At 41.9% G+C, this 24,744-nt stretch overlaps 1 protein-coding gene across 3 annotated transcripts in view; it reads left to right on the top strand.

Moving 5' to 3' along the window:
- ift80 (intraflagellar transport 80 homolog (Chlamydomonas)) overlaps positions 1-24,744 on the top strand; it is a 40,773-nt gene that overhangs the window by 3,089 nt on the left and 12,940 nt on the right. For all 3 annotated transcript variants that reach the window (XM_030393563.1, XM_030393555.1, XM_030393546.1), the window contains 5 exons: positions 578-688; positions 839-907; positions 4,242-4,351; positions 7,102-7,191; positions 7,272-7,409. In XM_030393563.1, the coding sequence (XP_030249423.1) occupies positions 578-688; positions 839-907; positions 4,242-4,351; positions 7,102-7,191; positions 7,272-7,409 (518 nt within the window). The remainder of the gene's footprint in view (positions 1-577; positions 689-838; positions 908-4,241; positions 4,352-7,101; positions 7,192-7,271; positions 7,410-24,744) is intronic.

The following is a 24,744-nucleotide window of genomic DNA, read 5'->3' as shown; positions in this document are numbered from 1 at the left end:
TGTCCAAATTTAGAAACGGGAGAGAGCAGCAGCGTGCTGATTTGCAGTTTTAGGCCACCAGAAATTACATAGAACATTCAGAATTTTTTAATACACACTGCCACAAAGTATATGTTAGGCAAGCGTCTTCAATAACTGTCTCCATGCCTGATCACCCTTCGTGTCTTGCAAATAGAAAATTACAGCCAGCCAAAACCCTTAGTTTTACTCATCCGCTTTTCGCTGTAAGTTTGTAATTTAGTTGGGAGGCGAAAATATAACATTGTTGCTAATTGTGTGTTAGACAGTCATTAAAGGTTTATTCATAGTGCTGGATTGTAATGTCTTTTAAGCTTGATAATATTTTCTCTTCACTGGTGCTCTGGAGTGGCCATTAAAACATGTTCAGCCCATTTGCCTCACGCAGATACTTGAATCACTCAGACTTATAAAAACCATGATCTCTATATCCTATCTTGCATGAAACGGCAAAGCAGACAGTAATGTTTCTGAATTACAGACTGTGAAACATCCACACCAACCCAGGCCTAGATGGTGGAAATTGCCACATAGTAAGCCTATTTTGGTCTCTTTACAGGAAAGTTCCACCTGGTTTCTAAAACAGGGCGCATTGAGAAGAGTGTTGAAGCACACAAAGGAGCTGTTTTGGCTGGAAGATGGAACTATGATGGGACTGCTCTTATCACAGGTAAAGATGACAGGAGCATACATAGTTTGATTGTCATCTAACAAATACTAGTTTAAGCAGCCTGCTGTAAATTTTTGTAGATTTTGTGGATTCAGTTGTTTAAATCTTTATATTCTTAAAATCCATTTAATCTGTTGATGACGTATTTAGCTGGAGAAGATGGGCAGATCAAGATCTGGTCAAAAAGTGGGATGCTGCGTTCAACACTGGCCAGCCAAGGTAAGGCTGAAACACCCTTGCTTTATTAAACTGAGTTTAAGCGTCATGTGTTGTGCTTGTGTGAAACAGCTATCCATATTTTCTATATGATTACAGAACCAAAAATTATCTACCAAAGCACAGTACATGCAGTTGTAATGCATGTATCCTCTGCACTGTGTTGTCAGAATAATTGCTGCTGATGCCTGTTTCTTTGCAATATTTGATGGACTGAATTGTAAAAAAAAAATATGGCACACAAAAATAGTCATTTATAAGAGATCAGTTTTTAAACTGCAGCAGCTGTGATTTTTAATGATAGAGGTGAAAGTTGAGGGTCAATGATTTCACTACATGAAAGGACATCTGTAGCCAAAAAATTGGATCAGCTGTAGCTAAGGAACAATAATTCTGTGAGTTGAGTCTGTGAGAAATGAAACTTTTTCCAATTTGATCCATTTAATGTTTTCTCTGCACGCCAGTGTTTGTGCACTATTTACACACAGCCAAATATGATTTCCCAGTGAAAGATACACAACACTATTTAATATAAAAAAGGTGTTTGTGATATTATGAAAAAGGAGGAAAATGGTGAGTCTTTCTGTAGGAGGGCATCACATCTTTTTATGGATAGTAACAGCTGGTACATTGTTCACAATCTCGTCTGCTGTTATAAATGATCAAGTAATCCATTGTGATAAAGTAAATTGTGACCAACTGTAGATGATTACATGAACCACAGTAATGACCTGAACCCTCAGTGTGTGTGTACTGTGCACGCATCTACACAATAAGGCTTAGAACTGTACATGCAATGTGGCTGTAGTCCAGGCCACCCTATATATAAATCTTGACTAATTTAATTTGATTTCCGGCGTGAGAAAGGGCCAACCTATGTTTTTGACTTATACAGTTTGAAGCAGGTGACATCCTGCAAAAGCCACCTGCAGCAAGTCACTAACCAACAAGCTGTGGGCGTTTAGTTCACACAATACAATATGCCACACACACACACACACACACACACACACACACACACACACACACACACACACACTCACACACACACTCACACACTCACACATATGTATAGGACATAGTATAGTACTTGTTGTTTTTGAACCCTCTGGCTCAAATAATCCCTCTTGTGATGGAAAAAATGTGACAGAACCAAAAACCACAAGAAGCAGAAATCTGATGAAAAAGACCAGACACACAGAATATTGATATCATTCATGTGTGTCAAAAAATCCTTCTCCTCCTCCTAGTGCTATGACACACAAGTTCACCTCCTCATCTGGCTCCTGTTTGACACCAGGCTAAGAATAACGCCCCCTTGGAGCCGGGGCTTGAAGGTCCATTCTTACACATGGTGCCAGATGGCCAATGAATTGCCACACCTTACATGTTGTTTGATTTTATTCTTCAGACTTTTAGCCTACATTTTGTATTAATATTTATGCTTCCTTTACATACATGAAAAGTGTGTGTGTGTGGTTGTTCCATTGGTGAGCATGTACCTCACGTCCGCGTTTCATTGCTGGCACACACCGCTGAACGATCTGCAAGATTTCCTTCTGTGTTGAAACTGCCTTCTCACTCAAGCCAAGTAATTTAAAATGACAATCAAGAAGGAAATGTCTTTTTTCTCTCTCTCTCTGTGGCTCTGTGATTGTGTGAACATTTGTGTGGTGTGTGTATGGGTTTGGGCGTGTAATTGTGCTCAATACAACTAAAAGCAGAATTGCTCTTCCAGTTATGTCTATAGTTACTATGTCGTTTTTCTTAAAAGAACCATAAAGTTTCAAAGCTTTATAGAAGTAGCGTTTTATTAAAAGCTATTAAAAAAAAAGACTCCTAATAATACATTTCTCTATCCAGGATTCACATTACAGATGTATTACTTATTAATTGATTCATCGTGCTGTTTGACTTATTAAACATTTCTTCTCAGTCGTGGGACAGAAAAAAAGATGGAGGGGTGGATGAAAGTTGGCTTCTGGGGAAATGGATGGCACACTCCTGCTGAATAACGGGCGCTGTGGAAAACCTGGCAGAATAACAGCAATTCAGCCCCAGTATGGAGGAACATTTTTCCTACGCTGGCTTTTTGGAGAATGAGCTGCTGGGTGGTGGACTGCTCACCAGACCTACAGATTTGTGAAACACCTGGATATAGTGGCTTTGACACAGATACACACCATCCTTGACATGGCACTCAGATCATTGCAGGTGTTGCTTCTCTTCAGAGCCAGCGACTCCACACACACACTTCACAGCAGCCCGCGGTTCCTCGTGTGTACTATGACCCATTTTAAGAGAGAGAGAGCTCTAGGAAGAGGTTGGAAGTGAGTGAGTGAGCGAGAGGGAGGAACTTGTCTCAACCCCTCTCATCGCCTTTGTCAGATTTAGATCATGTGACCAGTTGGCATTTGTGAGAAACCACATGCACCTGGAGTGGGGTTAAATGTCAGGCCCTCTCCCCTCCACACGCGCGTAGCCACAAACCCAACTCATACACACACATTTCCCCTCACACGTGTGTGCACGAAAGTACACACACACACACACACACACACACACACACACACACACACACACACACACACACATTCGTGCTTATGCTGTAGAGGTTAGGCAGGTTTTCTCAGCTGGTGTGCCTGCAAGCTAAGTGCTGTTCCATAGGCTGAATGAGGTGAGATCTCTGTGGAAATATGAAACCTTCTAAGAGGAGGAATTAGCACTGCTGTATCCTGGACCCATTGTTCAAACTAACTTCCATTTGTCAAGGGGAGAGAGAAATCCTTGCACACACAATATTAATTCACATTTTTTGAATACACATCAAATAAGAGTCAAAGTCCTCATTTACCCGATGTGTCAGATGGTTTGTAACACAGAACTATCTCAGAAGTCTTCCTTTGACAGACACTTTTAAAGATACTTGGTAGGTGATTGAACAAATCAGCTGTCTGTCATGCTAACTTCAGCCAGTCAGATCAACAGTAGGAGAGCGCTACCACCAGCACCTGCTTTTCTTTCAATTAAAAAATCCTCTTCAGATCTAATGTGACTGATGCTATAGCAGCATCTACGCTAACCTCTTGAGGAGCCCCCATTGTTGTTTTCGTATGAACAGTGACTTCTCTCACTGGTCATCACAATTAAAACCAGACCAAAAGCAGCCAGTAGTTCCTCATAGGAATAGAAGTCCAAACTGCTGTGGTTCAGACACAAGCACATAGGTTAAAGCCTGCCAGGACGGATTCCTAAGATCAAACGGTCACGTGATCTTGCAAATTCATCTGCCCTGGATATCATAGTCTATGTACCTGTGTTTCTCCATATCTTAAAGGGTCTCCTGTGTATTCTGTGGCCTGGGGTCCAGACTCGGACAGAATCCTCTACACATCAGGAAGACAGCTAGTCGTCAAACCTCTGCAACCCAGCGCCAAAGTCATACAGGTACACTAACTCTGTTCTTTATTTACTTAAGATTCAAATAGCTCCAAGTTTTTAAATGTTACCTGGTAAGTGATGATCCAAAAGTTATGTTAATTAGCATAAAATCAATAAAAAATTTGACACGACAGGAATCAAATGGGGTATACCCTTTTTACGGACTATACAGACTAAAAAAGAAATCATAAATGGGTAAATGGGTAAATTTTTACTCAAACACTTCTAAGTCACATGACCCATTAGCTTATTTCTTTTAATTGCTATTACTTCATTGGTTACATTTACTTTTAAAATTGTAACTCATCTATATGTTATTGTATAAACTATATTCAAGCAATTGTTAATTGTACATTTGCAACTAATGTCTAATAAATGGTTCATGAAGCGTTTAATTGTTTGTTTACTGTGAACACTCTATTAACTAAAGTTTAAATGTAAACTATATATTTCCTTTTTATTAATGATCGTGGTTAAAAAATGTTGCCTCTGTTTTTTCTCCAACATTTTTTTGTGTAGTAATTACTTTAAAGCCCCTGTACGGAGTTTTTAACTGGATATAGAAAAGTCTCTGGTTTCTGCTGATGCGTCTCTGTTACCTACAACAGCAAATGAGCCCATCAGCGTGAAGATACGCTTTTTCTAAGTAGTATAATTCTATACCTCTGAAAGGCCTTGGTCGGGTCGGACCACTGACGAAACGATTTACGGCAGTCAGACCGGAACTGACGACATTCAGGATACGGCATAGCTGTTTTGTTGCTACGCTAGCCAGTGCTAACCAAGCTAAAACTTTTGTCATGGCTGATAATGAGACAAAGAAAAGAAAAAGAATTCGAACCGAAGAACAACGAAAGGCCAAGAGGGAATCCGATCGAGCTAGGGCTAAAACACGGATAAACATTGGCGATTCCTTCCAGAGATGGAGAGAGTTGCGGGGCTTGAAGGGAGGGTCGGATCCATAATTCGCCCGATTCCTCCTAGACAGGTTTGTACATTTTATTTCATTTATGAAATGTAATGCGGGACGTAGTTTACAGCAATACATGAATTTATGTTGTTACAACAAAGCTGGCTAACGTTACCACTAGATTAGCTCTAGATACTACACTCGTGAAAACGACAACAAACGTCTTAGATCACGCAACCATTTCAGCTGTGTGATCAGCCCAGCCGACCTGCAACGATGCATCGGTAATATCCTCTGTCATTATAAATGATTCAGTTTCTTACTTAGAACAAAACATCCATCACAATCACTGTGACTTTGCTGTAACGCTAGCTCTGTAGCACCGTGGGTAATATATATAGCTGGGAAATTGCAGTGCAACAGCAGCATTACTTTGTTTCACCGGCGGCATATTATATTAAGTAAAAATACAAATAGACACATTACCTCGTCCATATGCACGCTGCAGGTAGCTGCTAAAAAAAAATAATAATAAAAAAAAAAGTTTTCAAAGCAAGTCCCGTCGTCTTTCCGACGTTTCCAAAACAAATCTACACGCGCCGGTCAGACAAACGTCTTCACGACAGTGGGCGCCAGAGCTCATGGGAAATGCAGTCTCCATTCCGGCAAAACACTACCGCTTTCGTCCAGCGGGGCCGCCAAAATAAACACTAAATGAAAAGTCTGTACTGGGGCTTTAAATTATTATGACAGATGTGGCAAATGACGACCCTTTTCAAAAGTCAGTGAGGGCATTCCTTATTATATGAAAATACTTAAATAAACACTTAATATAAGTAAATTATTTCACTAAAATTTGAGAAAAAATACAATAGTAAGTTACCCCAAAGTTTTGCTTGGTGTTAAAACTTTTTTGACTAAGGTTGTGGGCTCTCTTGCCTCAATCATTATCTGCTTTGCCACCTTTATAGTTTCTAATGGGCAGTTTATTTTCTGTTGCAGATATCTTTGTGTATTAGTTTTTATCTTAAATATGGATTTTGCCCATGATTTTATCTGACATCCCTAAGCACTTCACTTCTTCAGGTCTTTGAATATTGAACTTAAGGGCAATTGATTTGCATCAATAGAAATAAAAGGAATAAAAATGCATTAGATCTGTATGTAAGTGCTTCTGCATTAAGAAGGCGCAGCACTGAGGACCTTGCACACCAATGAGTATTTTTCTTGTCCATGTATACATTTGTTTATTATTCTTCTTGAAGCCGAAAAGCGCCTGGGACCTTAGATAAACACTGGAGGGTTTAATGTGCGACTTCTCAACCCTTTGCTCTCTCTCTTCTGTTACCACACACATGCATGAGCAAGCACAAGCACACACACACACACACACACAGACACACACACACACACACACGTACACACACACACACACATCTAACTTCATCACCTCTCCTCCAGACCCACTGGAGACCAACGCAGTGATGCCGTTGAACCTGTGTGGGCTCCATCTGAATGGGTCAATGTGCATCAGCCACACAGGGTTAAACATGATTTGGACACTGCCTGGCTTGAGTGTCTTAAGGTTATGACAAATACAGGCTTTCTGACAGGAAACATTTTATAAACCCATAACAGTGTGAGAGACCAAGAACACATGCCACTGTCTCTGGAGTGAATCCTGCTAATCAGTTTACTCTCTGTTTTTTTTGGGGGGGGGACTCTGTATTTATTAGAGAGCCCTCCCACTTCTCTTCAGCTAAAGGGAGAAGTTAAATATGGATGGCATCATTCTGTTGTGTTGACCTGAAATTGTCCTTTCTCTTGTCCCTCTGTCTCTCTCTAGTGGAAGGCTCATGACGGGGTTGTTCTGAAGGTTGACTGGAATTCAGTGAATGACCTCATACTGTCGGGCGGAGAAGACTGTAAATATAAGGTGGGCAGTGTGCACTTTTATATGTCTTGGGAGTGTGTAGAGTCCTTTTTTACCTTTCAAGCCATGTTCTCCCTCAACAGGTATGGGACAGCTTTGGCCGTCTGCTTTACTCCTCTTCGTCTCATGACTACCCGGTCACCTCTTTGTCCTGGGCACCAGATGGAGAGGTGTTTTCTGTGGGCTCCTTCAACACCCTGCGTCTCTGTGACAAGACTGGAGTAAGCAAAACCCTGTCACTCTCCATCAGTACCCTATATTTGAATTGTTGCATCACATGATGACTCTCCAAATACAATTTTGAAGTTATTCTATCACCACAATGGGATGTTAGCACTGACTAATGAAAATATTGTTCAGCCAGATGTTAGATATCTGGAACCTCTCAGACTTGATGAAATCGTTTGCTGATTCGTGTATAATAGAACTTTACTTGCTTTACTTGAAGATGACAATCAGACAACACAAATAATGCTTTGCACTTACAGTCAGACACTCCATTGATTTCTGTTTCTGATTGAACAATATCAGCAAAATCTTATAAAAACTGTGTTTCCAATCTAGTTGGACAGCAAGTCATAAAATAAAAAGTATTTCTGATTGGATGTATCTTGACCTTACTCCATGTTTGAGGTCATTCTCTGAAAAAATGTGTTGTGGGTGTACAAATTTCCATTTTCACTGAAAAAATATTGGGGTCTGCACCAAACAAACATGTTTCTTTACACTGGAGAATAAGATTTGTTGTCCCAGGCATCTCTGCAGCACTACAGTGATAAGTTAATATGTGATATATATTTTTTCCGAATGATTTCAGCCTCTAGGATTTGTTTATTGCACTTGACCTTATTGCAGTTTTGAGCCTTAGTGGTCAGTCACATCCTTTTCCTTGAAATGTACAGTGTCTATGTTATACTGTCAGCTTTTCCAGTGTGGTATGGTTTGTATTATGAGTCTCACCACAGGCCTTATGCTTTCTATACATCGTTCATCTCTGTAAACCACATTAGGCTGCATGCCACATGTTCTTGTTACCTGGTGCTGATGGTAACTGGAGTTGTAATGAGAGGGGAAATGAGAGAATGATGGATGGTAATTGTTGTTTTATTATTGCTGAACGTTTGGCCAGGAACAATATTACTAGTTCCCCGCTCTGCCCTCATGGGATCTTTAGGGCTTCTTTGAGTTTACTCAGAGATGTCAGTGTATTGCTGTCTCAGACCTGTTGTAATGAAAACAAACAGCCAGGGCTGGGTTTTTGTGTGCTGATCACCAGGCATTTCATGCTCCATTTTGATTTAATTAGGATCAAATGGCTTTTTTTTTTTTTTTTTTTCTGGAGCACTAAAACAAATGGGCTGGAGAGAGACCTGAGCCAACACACATGTCTTCTCCAGAGGGTTAAGGTGTGTGTTTGTATGCATTTTGGAGAGGTTACATTAATATAATTTGTAATGTCTATGAACGTCTGAAGGGAGCTTTGGGAAATCCCTTATTCTCTGCCGTTACCTTTGGTTATCTGAACCAGGGAGTTTGGTAGTTTTTAGGAAAATCGCCAGGTTATAGCTATGAGCTGATGAAATCATTCACATGAAGCCAGCTTGTATCCATTTACTTCGTGTAAACAAAAATAGGAATTATTGAGCTATTAAAACTATAACAGGCAGAACTGAGTACAACTCGCTCTGTTATTTTTTTGTAATGACCCGATTCACCTTATGTCCTCCCGTTATGTGTTTGTTTACGTGGTTAGTTTGCTCCATTGTTTCGTCATTGCACCACTTGCTTTGCTGTGGTGTGTGTCTCGGTTAAGGCAGTGTGATGATGATGATAATTATGATGATTATGGTTCTGCCATGCTCTAACTGGAGGAAGGGTATGCTTGCCTTCTCCTCCCTAAGCCCCTCAGAGACAGTGTGTACTGTAGCATGGCGTGGGAGGCTTACTCAAGAAGAGGATGGGGGGGGGTTTAAAAAGGAGAGAAAACAAGTTTAGAAAAAGAAAATCCCCCTCAAAGGTCACTCCATCTGAGTCGCATTCTGTGTGTGAATTCAAGACACTCAAGCATCAAGTTTGAGAAAGTTCAGTTTGCATTCACATGCACGTTGCATAATAACTGTAATCTCACTGAGCATGTGAGGCTACTACAAACACAGAAACCCATAACCAATAACAAGCTGTACCTGTGTTGCTGTGGTTTGTTTGCCCTGCAGTAAGGGTTAAGCAGCGCGAAGAGTCTTTTCAGTTACTAGTGTGACTAATGGGAAGGAGTTTCATTCTGTATCTGCTACAATGAAACCTTGCACTTTAACGTATTGCTGCTGGCTCAGCAGGATCAGCCCCGTGCATTTAACCCCTTCACCCCCCGTCCAGCTCAGCTCTCCTCTCGCCCTAAACTCTCAACTCTCTCCTACTCTTTTCCCTTTTCCTCCTGCATTTTCTTCCTCCTCGCACCACAGGGCAGATGTAGCGTGTTACCCCCCCATTATCACCGTGCAGGGAGGGGGAACGCACACGCACAAAGTTAACTTCTTTAAGGCTAAAGTACTGGGAAAGACAAGTTGTGTAGTTCCAGCAAGCCACCCCATGGACTGAACATAAAGTTTGTTTTTCCATAAAATATCAGTATGTAGTTATCATTGAATATATTATTGAATTATTAATACACATTAACTTATTTCAGTTGCATTTTTGTTGCTTTTGGAGTTCTTGTGTGTACAGTACATTTTCTCTCCACAGGAGCTTTAACGGGACACAAGGCACAAAGAGGTTCACTGTCCCTTTTACAAGATTTGGGAGAGACAATAAGTCAGTGTCTGTCTGTGTGCCTGCCATGGTATATGCATGTGCCCACATGCCTGTGTGTGTCTGTGTGTGTGCGTGTGTGTGTGCAACCATTGCCGTGCAAATGTGCCTGCGAGACAGCAGTCTATTTACGAGGCGCTGCAGCTGGTGTCTAGCGTCTGGACCCTGTCACGATCCCTGACACTGTCACTGGCTAACAAGTAGGACTCATTGTGCCAGGCGAGCACCCTCTCGCTTCTATTTCTCCGCCTCTACCCCTCGCCTCCCCCTTTTCTTCCCTGTGCTTGTTTTTTTCTCTCTCCACTGTACACCCATGCTCACATACATAAATGTAATAGTTGCTTGGTTTTGCTTTTCTAATTCCTGCTCAATGTTTGATTTCTTTCTCCTCTTTTAAATCGTTCATGGGTTAGAAATCATGTTTTTTATGTTACTTAAGTTCTGCAGATTTTCTTTGGTGAGTGTTTGAGAAACTTAATGATAAGTGAAGAGAAAATGTTCTTACAGGACAGACAGACATAGTCCCAGGAGCAGATAGGAGTACAGTGTTTTGTTTGCCTGGGTCCAGACTTTTGAATCCATCCGCTCCATTTGGCATAGTGACATAAAACTGCGGTTTCTCATCTGAAAAGCAGACTATCCAATGAGCGCCACGGGGGGAATAAGATTCAGCCAATCAGCACCACAGGCAGCTCAAACTCCGTTGTCAAGCTGCTGTCAAGCATTTTTTAAGATGTGTGCCAGAACGAAGAAGAAGTGATAACAACAATGGCGGCCGCTATTGACAAGATGGATGGTGCTGTTTCATAGATGCCATGTCTTCTCAATATTGAAGTGTAGTTTGTTTTGCTCACTCTGCTCCACTCTTAATACCCCGGCAAAACCAGTATGTTGGCATGGCTACACATCAGTAGAAAATGATGTTACATTTAAGCAGATATGTTGGTTTCTTTAAATGGTTATTGATTTTTGGGCCTCCCACCCACACGGAAATCAGTTGGTTAAAGCTGTTGTGAGATTGAAGTTTGAGTTTAACAAGTCGACAGTTCAGTCAGATGTCAGACAAATGTTTTGTTCAAGGTCACATAAACATGGCTGAATCTTGTAATCAAGAAAACATCCCTCGGTTAAAACAATTAATGCCTCTGCGACACCTTGCTGAGTCAAGTCACATTATGAATTGGAAAAAGTTGAGCCTTTTGCATGTTGGGCCTCAGTTAAATGAATGAATGATGATGTTGGCCTTTGACCTAGCCCTCACTGAACTTAGTGATCACTACTGCCCTCCCTTACCTTTAACTGAGGTCTTACTGAAGACGTGACCCTGCTACGATCCATGTTCCTGTTGCACTCCTACTGATAATTGTTCATCTTTTTATTTCCCTCTCCGCTCCCCCAACTTTATGTTATTTGTTTAATTCAGATTCAGATCATCAGATCACTTTAATGTTAGCCTCAGACTGAGCCTGGTTCTCGGACGACCTCCTGGTTATTTGCTAAAATGTTTGCGTCCTAAGTGTGTACTTGTTCCCAGTCGTCCTTCCACAATGTCCTAACAGCAGTCACCCTCACACAGTTTTGAGAGATGAGTAGTCATAAATCATGTATCAAAGTTACATCACATAATGAGAGCATTGTTTAAAACTTATGTTAGTTAAAGAGTAAAACCACTGGTATCTACTTGTGGATACTGCCTGTTCATACAATCATACAATCATAACAATCAATGATTTATTATCATTAGCTGTAATTTGCTGCAAGCTCCACTGTCTTTGAAAAGCCCTCCTTATTCCCTTATCTATCTATCCATCTTGAGTACTATGTGCCAGTACATTGCTCTTAAAGCTATTCTGTATGAACTAAAGTGGGAGATAGAGCAGCATCAATTTTTTCCCTCTTTATCTGTGAGATACAAGCACACTTTCCTTTTTTAAAGAGGGAATTTTCCTGTTTTGAGGATAAGTGTAAATCTCTCTATATCTTTCCTCCTGTTTGCTGCTCATGCCTCCCTCCTCCCTGTGTCAGGGTGTGTTGGACTACCTCGTGCTTATCAGTGCTTCCCCCCCGCTTGGCTCCCTTTCCCTCCCGGGCCCTCTTTACCTCCCCTTTTTTTTCTGGGTGAGTCCGGGGGGGTCCCCTTAGGCTCTTTGTGAGCCTTGCTCAGCATTGCCACTCTGGGTATGGGTCCATGTCCAGCTGGAATCACCATTGCATCTCTTTCTCCTCACTTCCCTCTATAACATGCAGCCTCATTCTCTATAGGATCTTTGTCTGCCATCCTTATAGCTGCCAACCATTATTTTCTCTCATTGAGTCCATCACTCTTGACTGTCGGTTAATCTGCCAGTCTTCATGTGGCAGACTCTCATTCTCTATGACATGCCACCCTCTCCCTAATTGCCAGACTTCAGGCTTCCCTGAGTCCCTCCACCAGCCCCCCCCAATCACTGGGGAGCATATACCTGAGCCTGTGCTGGCAGTTTGCTGCCAACCACTGGCCGGCCAACATCTGGAAATTGCCGCTGCTGGAAGAGAATAAAACAGCCCAGAGTTCTGGTCCTGATCGTGAACCACTGTTAGTGGAGCATGAAAAGGCAAAAGAAACCACTGTAGATTTATTAGACTGCAAGCCTTTATCTGCTTTCATCACATGAGAAGGGGACTTTTACATACAGTATAGTTCAGATGGAGAAAAATGTCACTGCAAAAGAAGGGAAAGGCAGCAGAGGTAGGAGAGATGGACACACACACACACACACACACACACACACACACACACACGCACACACCCAGTGGATAGTGGGTGGAAAAACAGCAGAGGGGAAAAGAAGATGAAAAGTAAGTCAAAGTGAAATTATTGTCATGCGTCTGAATAAGAAGGAGCATGTGCACATGAGAAAAGATGGTGACCGAGTGTTTGAAAAAAGACGAGTGAGTTTGAGAGTATGAGTGTGTCAGAGAGAGAGAGAGAGAGAGCAAGAGCGAGGGAGCATTGTCAAACAAAGAGAGTCCTGAGTCAGCACCAGAGCAGTTTTCTCCCCAGGCAACTGGGCAGGGCTTCTCTCTCTCTCTCTCTCTCTCTCTCTCTCTCTCTCTCTCTCTCTCTCTCTCTCTCTCTCTCTCTCTCTCTCTCTCTCTCTCTCTCTCTCTCTCTCTCTCTCTCTCTCTCACCACTTGCTCTACCCCTCCCTCCCCTTACAAATCTGTGCTTTTGCATGGTATTTCTTGCTCTCTGCACTCTTCCTCTCTGTTCTCGCTTGCTGTCGTAAGCCCACTCCCTCCGTACACTGTGAACTAGTGGTAGAAAGAGACCACAAATTCTGAAAAAGGGCAACTGGGGTCTATATCGCCCTTCAAAGCTCTCTTCCTCCACTCTCCCATTTTCACAGGAATAACTTTACCAGTTCCTTTTAATCTCATTTTGATGAGGTTACCAGTCACATTGAAGACCCAGTTTAGAGCGTGTGAGATGCAGGATTTACATGTAGAGTTAATCTATCATCCCGAGGAGCTCATTAGTTTCACTACCAAAATGCGAGGATAATGGTTTCTCCTTTGTATTCCAGGTCCTTTGTGCCGAACAGGCTTTGGTTTTCTGTGTTGCTGAACTTATTCTGGCACACTCTGTGGAACAGTGTATACTAAGGTCGTTCTTGCAGATGATTGACCCCAATTTTTTAGTGCGAGCACACGCGTGTGTGTGCGCGGGCGCGTGTGTGTGCGCGGGCGCGTGTGTGTGAGAGAGAGTGACAGACAGAGAGGCCGAAAGAGAAAAAGAGAGAGACAGAGAAGCCGGTGCTTGTGTGCATAAAGTTGGTTAGAGTAAAAGGCACTTGTTGACATGGTAATACTTTTACACCTCTCCAGAGTTCGGCTAAAGGCTTGCCTTGTTGGAAACCAAAAAGGAGGGGAGCACGAAAGAGAGCTGAGAAAAGAGAGCAGTTGGGGTGGGGGGCGGGGTAGTGTGGAACTGTCCAATATATCCTGTAAAGTTGGCCTAGGCAGTGAGGCTTGGAGGATTGGTCTCCATAAAAGATGGTGGTTTCTCCTTTCCTCAAGTCTCTCTCTCTCTCTCTCTCTCTCTCTTTCTTTCTTTCTTTCTTTCTTTCTTTCTTTCTTTCTTTCTTTCGCTCTCCCCTTGTCCCTCTCCTTCTTTACTTCTCCACCCCTCCATCCTTCCCTCCCCCCACGGCTGGAGTAGCGTATGACAGTGAGACAGTGCCCTGCCAGCCCCTCTGGCAGAGTCATCATTCTTAGCAGCACTAAATCACTACCTCCACTAGCTAGACAAACATGTCACACTAGCAGAGAGAAAGGAGCAGAAAGAGGGATAAAACTGTAGAAGGAGCGCTGGTGATACTGAGTGATGAAGGGAGCAAATAAAGGGCTTCAGTGGTGCACACAAATAAGCGAAAGCAGAGCATGTGTGTAACTGGGGTATCACTTCAAGCTTAACTGCCAACCTTGAGTTCATTAACGGTTGTTATTGAGGACTAGGGCCGGGCTAGAGGCAGTGGACCAAGGTCCAGAAAAGGATGATTTGAAGGGGTTTAATTTTGGCTGCAGCCTAGGGTTCCTCCTCCCTTTCTGCTGGCTTCCTCAGACATCAGAATGGTGCTACGCTTTGACGTTGACTAATTTATTGACTGGCTCCTTTATTCGGTATAATTTGTGCTTCATTTGCAGGGCTGCACAGTTAATAAAAACATTATAGAAATTGCAGTACCATACAGCAAAAGTGCAATATCTGAATGTTGGAGGTAAAATGTGACGCTAGCATTAGCTAGCATGCTAATGTTGACAGATAAACCTAAAAGCTCACCTCCAGCTCTTGCTGAAGAGTAGAAAACCTGCGTTGACGATGTTCCCCACTCATCCAGACTCGTTTACCGTCTGCATTTATTTTTTTCTTTCTGCTGCGTGTTATTACAGCAAGTTCTTGCACCAGGCTAATCTCCATTTTCTGGATTTTATTCTGTGTCTGCCTGTCCATTACATAATGTGAGATGATACATTGCTCCCTCTGGTAGGACAACCCTATTTGTACTGTGTGATGTGCCATTATTTTAAAATGTTTTAGTGTGTTGATGTCTAGGATTAGCAAGAAGCGGTCTATGGAGTTACTTCTGACTTGCACTTCCTAGGGTCCCCAGCAACGCACCTGCCTCGTATGAAGTAGATCAAGTGTTTTCAGTTTTCAGGATATTCAGACAGACGGACTCCTCGCTTCATAGTTGGGTAGACCTAGCCAAGATGTAAGCATGAAATGTAGAGCTGTTATCAACAGGTATTACATAACCCATTGAGGAACAGTTTAGAGGCACACTTGTCAGTGTCTTCCAAAATAAACTCTTTGCGTCTGTAGGGATCCCATTGAACGTTGTCTCGGCTCATTGACTAAAATTGTCAAACCCTTCAACCTGTGTGGATGCCATTAGATGAACTAAGTGATTCAGGGTATTCAAGATCAGCCATCAGGTCCACTTGAGGGCTTATGTGTTTGTAGCATGCCAAAACACAGCCAAATACCCAATTTACCTGTGTGTGTGTGTGTGTGTGTGTGTGGGTGGGTGCGTGTGTGTGGGTGCGTGTGTGTGTTTGCAAGTGCATGTGTGCATAGTTGGTGCTAATAGAATTCTGCTGTCCAGCTCACAGCTGTGTCCTGCTGATGAGTCCCAGGAGGCCTCAGCATATGTCTATGGTTACTATGTTGAGGCTCCAGCATGAAACCATGTGTAGATCATTACTCTCTCTCTCTCTCTCTCTGTCTCTCTATGTGTCTGTCTCTCTCTCTCTTTCTCTCTCTCAATATCTTCCAGTTTTTCTTGCACCCCCCTCACTCAGCCGCCCCTCTCTCCCATTTCCCCTTGCCTCTGCCAAAGCTCCAACTTGTGCCACTCTACACTCGTCCCAGGCTCGGTCTCTGTATCTCTTTAGCTGAGCCAAGTGGGTATTTCAATACAGAGATTTGCAGAGCTTCTCTTGCTGGCCTATGTTTAGAAATGGGCTTATATGATAACTATAGTTATTGTGTGTTATTGTCGAGTAAGGGAATGGAAATGGTTTATTGTGCAGCAGGCAGAGAAAACACTATAAGTGCTGGTAAGTTCACTTAGTGTATAATGGGCACTTCAACATTTGGAAATGTGCTGTGTTACAGGCCATAACTCTATAATACTAAAAAGAAATGAGATTCCATTTCATTGTTATCTTACACTAAACATCATGCAGTATTTTTACATACAATTTGTGCAGACGCACACAGTTCCTTTGGACAACAGGGAGACTGAGATGATGACTTTGTGGGAATAAAACCCACAAAGTACACAAATGTGTACTGTGTCTGGGGACATTATGGTGGAGTCAAGGAGTTATTTTGTTTGACTTGTGCCTCTGACAGTGGTTCAGAAAAAAACCTCACGAACGAACAACAAATAATACAGAGATTGGTTGAATTTACTGTAATTTTTCAAATCAAACCAAATCAATTTTATTTATATATCCCAAAGTCACCATCACATTACCTCAATGGACTTTACATCTATACACTGAGCAGCATCCTCTGTCTTTAGACCCTCGATTTGAGTGAGAAAAAACTTGCCATGTTAATGGAAAAAAATCTTTTTAATTTTTCTTTGCAGTTTTTGCAAGTAGTAGTAAAAATTTGCAAATTTGATTTGATAAATCAGGTAAACGGAAATGAGACCATCTATTGTCATAATCGATTTATAGTTTAAGTCATTTTTTAAACAAAAATGTCAAACATTTGCTGGTTCCAGCTACTTAAATCCAACTGATTTGATATGAAAATAATTGGCAGATTAATTGATAATGAGAAGAATCATTAGTTGTAACCCTAATGGCAAGTGCAGCTCACAATACATGTCTTGTGTAGAGTTGCATTTAGACCTGAAGCTTGTATCATGGTGTTCAACACCTCCCAGGTGATATGTGAGTGTTGACTGTGTGTGTATGTGTGTGTAGCTGTGTGTATGTGTGTGTGAAGCTGAGACTACACTGTGTCATGGAACATTTGAAAGCAGCTCTTTTACAGGCCTGAGACCTCATTTGCTTTGATAGTATGTAACCTGATACAGCTGAGTCAGCTTTATTACAAAGTACATTGCATTAGATGCTCCTCATTTTCCTCCCAAAGAGCATGTTGATAATTTACCTTGGCAGTTGTCTGTGAAAAATGAAAAATGATTTATCATCAAGTACTTGCAATACATAGGTGGTTGGCAGTCGAGAAACAATGTAACTCCATGGTTAAACGTAGAATTCATTAACAGGTAGTTTATTTTATTGTAACATCTTCATCTCTAGGAAAGGTGTTGTGATTTGGATCATGTAGTTCCTTCTAGGGGTCCATTCTCAGCCACACATAGGTCTGACCTATCCTGGACTTGGGCCCAGCTTGTCCTTATCCTAATAGTAACCCCATCCCCCATGGAGGGGTCAGTGCAAGCTGACATTTACAAGGCCTCCTAATCTCCTGAGAGATTGATGAACCCTCATCCAAAACCACCTCCTCCTTTCCTCAAAACAAACATCTTGTTTTTAGTTTCACTCTCAAACACTTTTTCATCTTGAAGAGTAGATTTGTTGCAGCATTTTCATACATGTGATGTGTATGTATTTATATATGTATGTCTCTATGGCTAGATGCTTGCCCATATATGTCTAGTGTCCAATACACTCAGACACGTGTGCTGTGTTTATTATGTGCAGGGAGTTACACTCTGTACCTGCACTGCCAGGTCCTGTCCTGCACACAGACACACAGGCAAACTGAAGCCAGCTGGCTTTGCAGCGAGTCTGCCATCTGTTCTGATTTATGTAAGACTGTTAACCCTGGACTAGGTTGGCCCCCACTAGCCCACTAGCATAGTGATAAACTAATAGAGAAGGGGCTTTTTGTGGTTGTATTTGTTATGTAATCAGGAGATTAACAAATACTTTTACTACTTTGAGTGAATTTAGCATTTTTTGTTTGAAACTGCTGTGACCTAACAGTGACGACACTTACAGACAGTATTGAAAGTCCACAAAAGTCATACACGAGTCAAAAAGGTATGTTGTTATAAAATAGTACTTTAAAAGTGAAAGTCACCAATACAAATACAACTTGAGTAAAAGTAGCTGACATTAAATATACTTAAGTATCAAATGTAATTTTCTGGCAGTAAGTGTACTTAAAGGAGCGTAATGTAGTTTTAGGCAAGAAATTTTACTCAGAGGCGAACGCTCTTCATCGACTGTTGCCTAGACAAACAAAATGAACAACTTCTCTTTGTTTTCATGACTGAATAAACAAACTGACCTTAAAGGACAACACACCTTCATACTGTTTTACTTTGTTTATATGTGGCGGACCCTGCCGACTTTCTAGCTTCAAACAGTGTTCTGTGGACCTTATTTCCCTTTTGAGAGCAGCTTGTTTATTTAGTAATGAAAAAATTTATTTAGTTTGTGTTATTACCTCATTAATATTGTGAGTTAAAATCCTTAATTAGCATTTCCACTCCAAATAAAATAGTGCCCCTTTAAGTATCAAAAGTACAAGTTAAAGCCCCTGTACAGACTTTTCATTTAGTGTTGATTTTGGCGGCCCCGCTGGACGAAAGCGGTAGTGTTTTGCCGGAATGAAGACTGCATTTCCCATGAGCTCTAGCGCCCACTGTCGTGAAGACGTTTGTCTGGCCGGCGCGTGTAGATTTGTTTTGGAAACGTCGGAAAGACGACGGGACTTGCTTTGAAAACTTTTTTTTTTTTTAGCAGCTATCTGCAGCGTGCATATGGACGAGGTAATGTGTCTATTTGTATTTCTACTTAATATAATATGCCGCCGGTGAAACAAAGTAATGCTGCTGTTGCACTGCAATTTCCCAGCTATATATATTACCCACGGTGCTACAGAGCTAGCGTTACAGCAAAGTCAGTAATTGTGATGGATGTTTTGTTCTAAGTAAGAAACTGAATCATTTATAATGACAGAGGATATTACCGATGCATCGTTGCAGGTCGGTTGGGCTGATACACACAGCTGAAATGGATGCGTGATCTAAGACGTTTGTTGTCGTTTTCACGAGTGTAGTATCTAGAGCTAATCTAGTGGTAATGTTAGCCAGCTTTGTTGTATCAACATGAATTCGTGTATTGCTGTAAACTACGTCCCGCATTACATTTCATAAATGAAATAAAATTTACAAACCTGTCTAGGAGGAATCGGGCGAATTATGGATCCCACCCTCCCTTCAAGCCCCGCAACTCTCTCCATCTCTGGAAGGAATCGCCTAGTGTTTATCCGTGTTTTAGCCCTAGCTCGATCGGATTCCCTCTCTGCCTTTCGTTGGTCTTCGGTTCTAATTCTTTTTCTTTTCTTTGTCTCATTATCAGCCATGACAAAAGTTTTAGCTCGGTTAGCACTGGCTAGCGTAGCAACAAAACAGCTATGCCGTATCACTTTGGCCGTATCCTGAATGTCGTCAGTTCCGGTCTGACTGCCGTAAATCGTTTCGTTAGTGTTCCGACCCGACCAATGCCTTTCAGAGGTATAGAATTAGACTACTTAGAAAAAGCGTATCTTCACGCTGATGGGCTCATTTGCTGTTGTAGGTAACAGAGACACATCAGCAGAAACCAGAGACTTTTCTATATCCAGTTAAAAACTCCGTACAGGGGCTTTAAAGTAAGTTATATATATATATTTACTTATATGTATCTGGCAGATTATTGGATACAACTATCAGCATTTTTCTCATGACTAGAATACGTGTTTCTTTTATCAGACTGCAGATAAAATAAATACATTTAAAAATATGCTACTTTGGCTCTGATGCAGCGATCTGCAAAGTAATAAGTAACTTAAGTTTTCAAACAGATGTTGTGGAGTAAAAAGCAGTAAAGAATATTTACCTCCAAAATGATGTGGAGTGGAAGTGTTAAGTATGGAAGAAAAACTCGAAATGCTCAAGTAAAATTACAAGTAACTCAAAGTTTTAGTTAAGTACAGTCCTTGAGTAAATGTACTTAGTTACATTCCATCACTGTCAAACAGGGCTCAACTATAATATATTTTCAATACTTTTCAATTCTTGTCAGCAATATACATTAAAAGTACTGAATATGAACTGCATGTACAGTGCGTTCATTTTTCCATACCAAGGCCCAGCAGCGCTGTAGCTGCATAAAATGCAGGTTTTTAACAGGGTCACAGACTCAGGTTGACCCATTAACACTAATGGCTGTTTCAAGCCTTTCCTAGGTGCTTGCTTCAGTGTGACAGGACTGTCAGAGATAAAGGGCTAGAAAAGCACAGAGTCTGGAAATCTCATGCCCCTGCTTTGATTAGCATGTTGTTGACTTGCATTAGGGCTGGGGGGGAGCAGAGAGCGGTCAGGGCAGACATATTTAATGCTTGTGAAGTAATGGGGCTGAATCAGCAGATAGCTCCACTGGGAGCCATTAGTCCAGACATGTGTCATTAACCCTTTCCCTGGCCCGAGCTCCACCCCTGCCCACCCCCACTCCTCTCAGCCCGGGCCACAAAAACCAGAGCGCTGTTTCAGGTGGTGCAGATAGAGAGAGGGGGAGGGGTAAACTTATGGCAAAGATACACACTTTTATTTTCTTCTTTGACTTTGTTTTTTAATAGTTTCCCTGCTCTATTCTCAGCCTGTATTCTTCTTTCTTGGTGCATTGTTTTCTCTCTTTTGATGTTTCTGTACATATTGTTAGAGTCAGTAATTTTAATTTTTGATCGAGTTAATGTTATACTCCACTAGAAATGTATATAGAATGGTGGATCTAAATGGAGGGGGTAGCATCTATGGTCTGCATCATGTCAGATAAAATGGATTCTGATAAAGTTCTACCTAGAAACTTCTCAAATCGCATCTTTGCTATCCAGCCACGTGTGCAATATGTTCCAAACACTCATATTTTGGCCCAATCTGTCTAAATACAGTACACAGCTTTCATCTGAAGTTGGTAAATGAAGTTGCCTGTGACAACCAGAAACCGCTTACCATGCAACATACATTTATGAACATGAAAAGTTGTCTCTGACCAACATAATTCATGCTGAACACAGCTGCTATTGTGTGTGGAAAGTAGAAAACTTTTAACTTTCAACAGCTGCTTTTTTAAGTCTACAGGGAAGTATTTTGTACTGAATAGATGGATGTTGAGGTGATATGTGTATATTTTTTAAAGCAAGAAATAACTGAAAAAAGTGTGTCGAGTCGTAACTACATAGAGAGGCAGAGGGTGCCTTTTGTTACAGGCATGTTATAATTTTGGGGGGTTCTCAGAATAAGAACTTTGTTGCGTTTGAGCTAACGTAACCTTTTCACAGGCCTCCCCATGTTGGCTGCGGCTGCAGGGCAACAATAGAGAGAAGGGGCAGGCCCACAACACCTGCCAGTCTTAATGGTAAACATATGTCGAGAAATGCGGAGAGAGTGAGGAGGAGGAAGGGAGGAGGGAGAGGGCAAGCACACTCCTTAAAGAGGCTCTGAAGAGGCTGTGCATTCGCAGATTGGCTGTGTTTTTTTTCTTAGTGCGTGCGTGCATATGTCTGTGTGTGTGCAAATGCGCCGCTGTCTGCAGAACTGTCAGGATGTCAGTGTGGGCCTGGGGTAGGTTGCATGCTACATGCCAGGGTCTGTGGATCATCACATCATAGGCCTGCTCCTGTAGCAAAAAGAGATCCAGATAGTAACCGCCAGCCAAATATGATGAAGGATGGTGGATGGTAGAGCAGCGTTATTGAATTATTCTGTGAAGGGTACTACAGCATCCCACAGGGTCATTTTTACCAGCTCAGCCCTCCAGGGTCTGTCACCTACATGCAACTAACGTCTGTGCGTCTGAGTCACATTAACACACACATGTCAACACACACAGGATGCATGTGTGGGTGTTTTGCTTGGTGCTCAAAGTGATCATTGCAAGTATTAGACTACCAGCCTTGGTCTCCTGCCATGTCTCTGACACAGGTACATGTGTGGGCGTGTGGGCGTGTTTGTGTCTGTATTGTGTGGTGTTTACTTAGACTTACATGCACAGCCATGCATTGCTGCTTTACTGTATGTACGCACTAAGTGTATAAGCTCATTGTAAGTTTGAGGCCCCCCTTCTCCCACAGAGCTCAGCTGAGAACTACACGTCATGTCTGCCACCTTCTTTCTGGTCACAAAGCTGCCCATTATGGACAGACAGGGTTCAGTGTGACCAGAGTGTGGACTCCTGCTACACTAGATGAAGGCCTAGACTCACCTTCGTCTTCCTACTTGTCCCACCTAAGTCTTAATTTTGGCCTTTATACATTCTCTCTGCATGTCTTGTCACCCCTTTCTTCTTCCTGTATGATATATGTTTATACTAATCTCGAATCTCCTTCCAGTCTTTTCCAGTAGATTCCACTGATGTTCGCCTCCTACTGCTGGTCTCCCCTTTCCATGTCTCCTCCATCTAATTTATCCATGTAACAGTCCACTCTCACTCCATCCATCGTCCTTTTGCCAGCCTTTTTAAATCTGAAAGCACCAGTCTGGCTTTGTAGTGTGAAAATGAAGACAATGATGACACATGTGTGCTTAGACTATATAGCCGAAATGTGCTCATTATAGATACAGATCAAACAATGCATATGCTGTGTGTGTGTGTGTGTGTGTGTGTGTGTGTGTGTGTGTGTGTGTGTGTGTGTCAGACAATATTGCTACCATAAAATAGCTTTTTAATCAGTGGTCTCAATGCTTTCTCAAATTGTGTTTGGCTACACTGAGACAAAATCATTATCAGAATGTGAAATGTGAGTGGAATGGAGCTGCAACACTTTGCTGATTATTCAAATACTTGATTCCATGAAATTAATTGCCAACAATTTCAATAGTTGATTATTCATTTGAGTCATTTTCCAAGCCAAGATATCAATCATTTGCTGGTTGCAGCTTCTTAAATTTAAGGCTTTGCTGCTTTTCTTTGTCATGAGGCACACCCTACTTACATTACTAATAATGATAATACTTTTTGACATTTTATAGACTAGACAAATAAGCGATTAATCTTGAAAATAATTGGGAGATTCATCAATAATGAAAATAATCTAACCTAATCTCCTTCAATAAACAAAACTAAACTCTGCCTGTCATGTGCCTACAAGATGATTGCTGTAATGCAATCCATCTTCGTGTGGACATGCCCAATGTCAATTGGCTTAAATTCTTATTTCAGAACCTCCTGATGTAGTTTCACTCCTGATCAGTTTCTTGTTAGGCAGCCATCTGTCAGAACATCTAAACGCTTTAGCCGTAAGAAAAGAGTGAATAAATGAAAGAAAGGCAGATCAAGCAGGGTGACATGCATATATTTAGTCCAGAAAAGGTTATTCATGTCCCAGGTTTCTTCTCTGCTGTCCATCTCAGGACAGCTATAGGAATCCCCATGTGTCCCATAATCAGAAACTGGCTGACAACTCTGACAAGCCTGAGGATTTTCACCTCTTTTACACACTTGCACACACACCTTCAAAACAGACATTGGACACTCATAAGAGGAGGGAAAAAATGACCCACATTTATTTCTCCTTGTCTACACACCCATGAATCACTCTGCTGCGGTGTTATCTTATTTTCTTCCAATCTCACAATTTCAGTATTTACACTTTCTTCATCTCGTCTGTCGTTTCTCTCACTCACACATGGTGAAAACCACATACACACTGACACGTATGCGCAAAAGTACTGCACACACACAAAGACAACCCCTCCTTCCCACACACACATTCTCACTTGCTGGCTTGCCGGCTGGCTCTAGAAGGAGTCAAATGGCTCAATGTGTTAAAAGCATTAGGTAAGCATGGATCCAGCAGCGCTCCTCGAGCCGATATCATATGTCCTGCTTCATTATAGTCTGGTGTATACATTCAGCTGCATCTCTGACCTTCCATCCATCCATCCCTCTCTCCACCATCCCTCCCCTCTCCTTTTCCCCCTGGGGTGCTTTAACACAGAGCGGGCCATCTCAAGATGTTAGCTGAAGAATTGATGAGATCTCTCATTGTTGTAAACGCTGGGCCAGGCTGCCTGGCTGTGGAGATCGGCACGTGAATGTACACATGGATAGACTCAGGTTTTAAAAAATCTTTACATAAAGAATATATGTATATAAAGAGAGGCTAATTCCTGTTACAGGATGTATAAGTAAGGAAGCGTGGGGCTGCATAAATCAAAGGGAGAAGGGAGGGGAAAGAAGTTATAAAGCAATTAGTTTAAGTTTCACAACCTATCTCTTGTCTACATGGCTGAACAGGTCTTCATTTTTCTCACACTATTTCGGGTCCTGATATGACATTAACGGCTGGGAGGGTGCAGACCAAAACCAGCTGAGCTGTGTGTCTGTGAGACCAGGAGAGGGAGAGAGATCCCGTAACCTGCAGCCTGCCGACCGTTACCTCACGCCACACCTCACATCCCGCAGCTTCATGTGTGTGAGGCGGCAAACACACTGAGGCCTTTTCTCCAAACTCCGCGCAGTGCTTGGCCTGCTGCACCACACTTTCTCCAGGTGTGCACAGCTGACAGCAAATAACAGAGATAGAAACTTATTTGGTATGACTTACTGTGTTACTGCCCGGCCTTATGAGTAATTGTCCTGGAAAATAACATCTCGGAAAACTTTAAACTGCTTGAATCAAAGTTTTTTTATTTTATTGTGATACTCCACTGAAGACTTGGGGGACAGATG

This window comes from Sparus aurata, chromosome 2 (assembly GCF_900880675.1).
Source record: "Sparus aurata chromosome 2, fSpaAur1.1, whole genome shotgun sequence".
Taxonomy (NCBI): domain Eukaryota; kingdom Metazoa; phylum Chordata; class Actinopteri; order Spariformes; family Sparidae; genus Sparus; species Sparus aurata.
The sequence above is the reverse complement of the archived record's forward strand: the minus strand, read 5'-3'. Positions and strand labels throughout refer to the sequence as shown.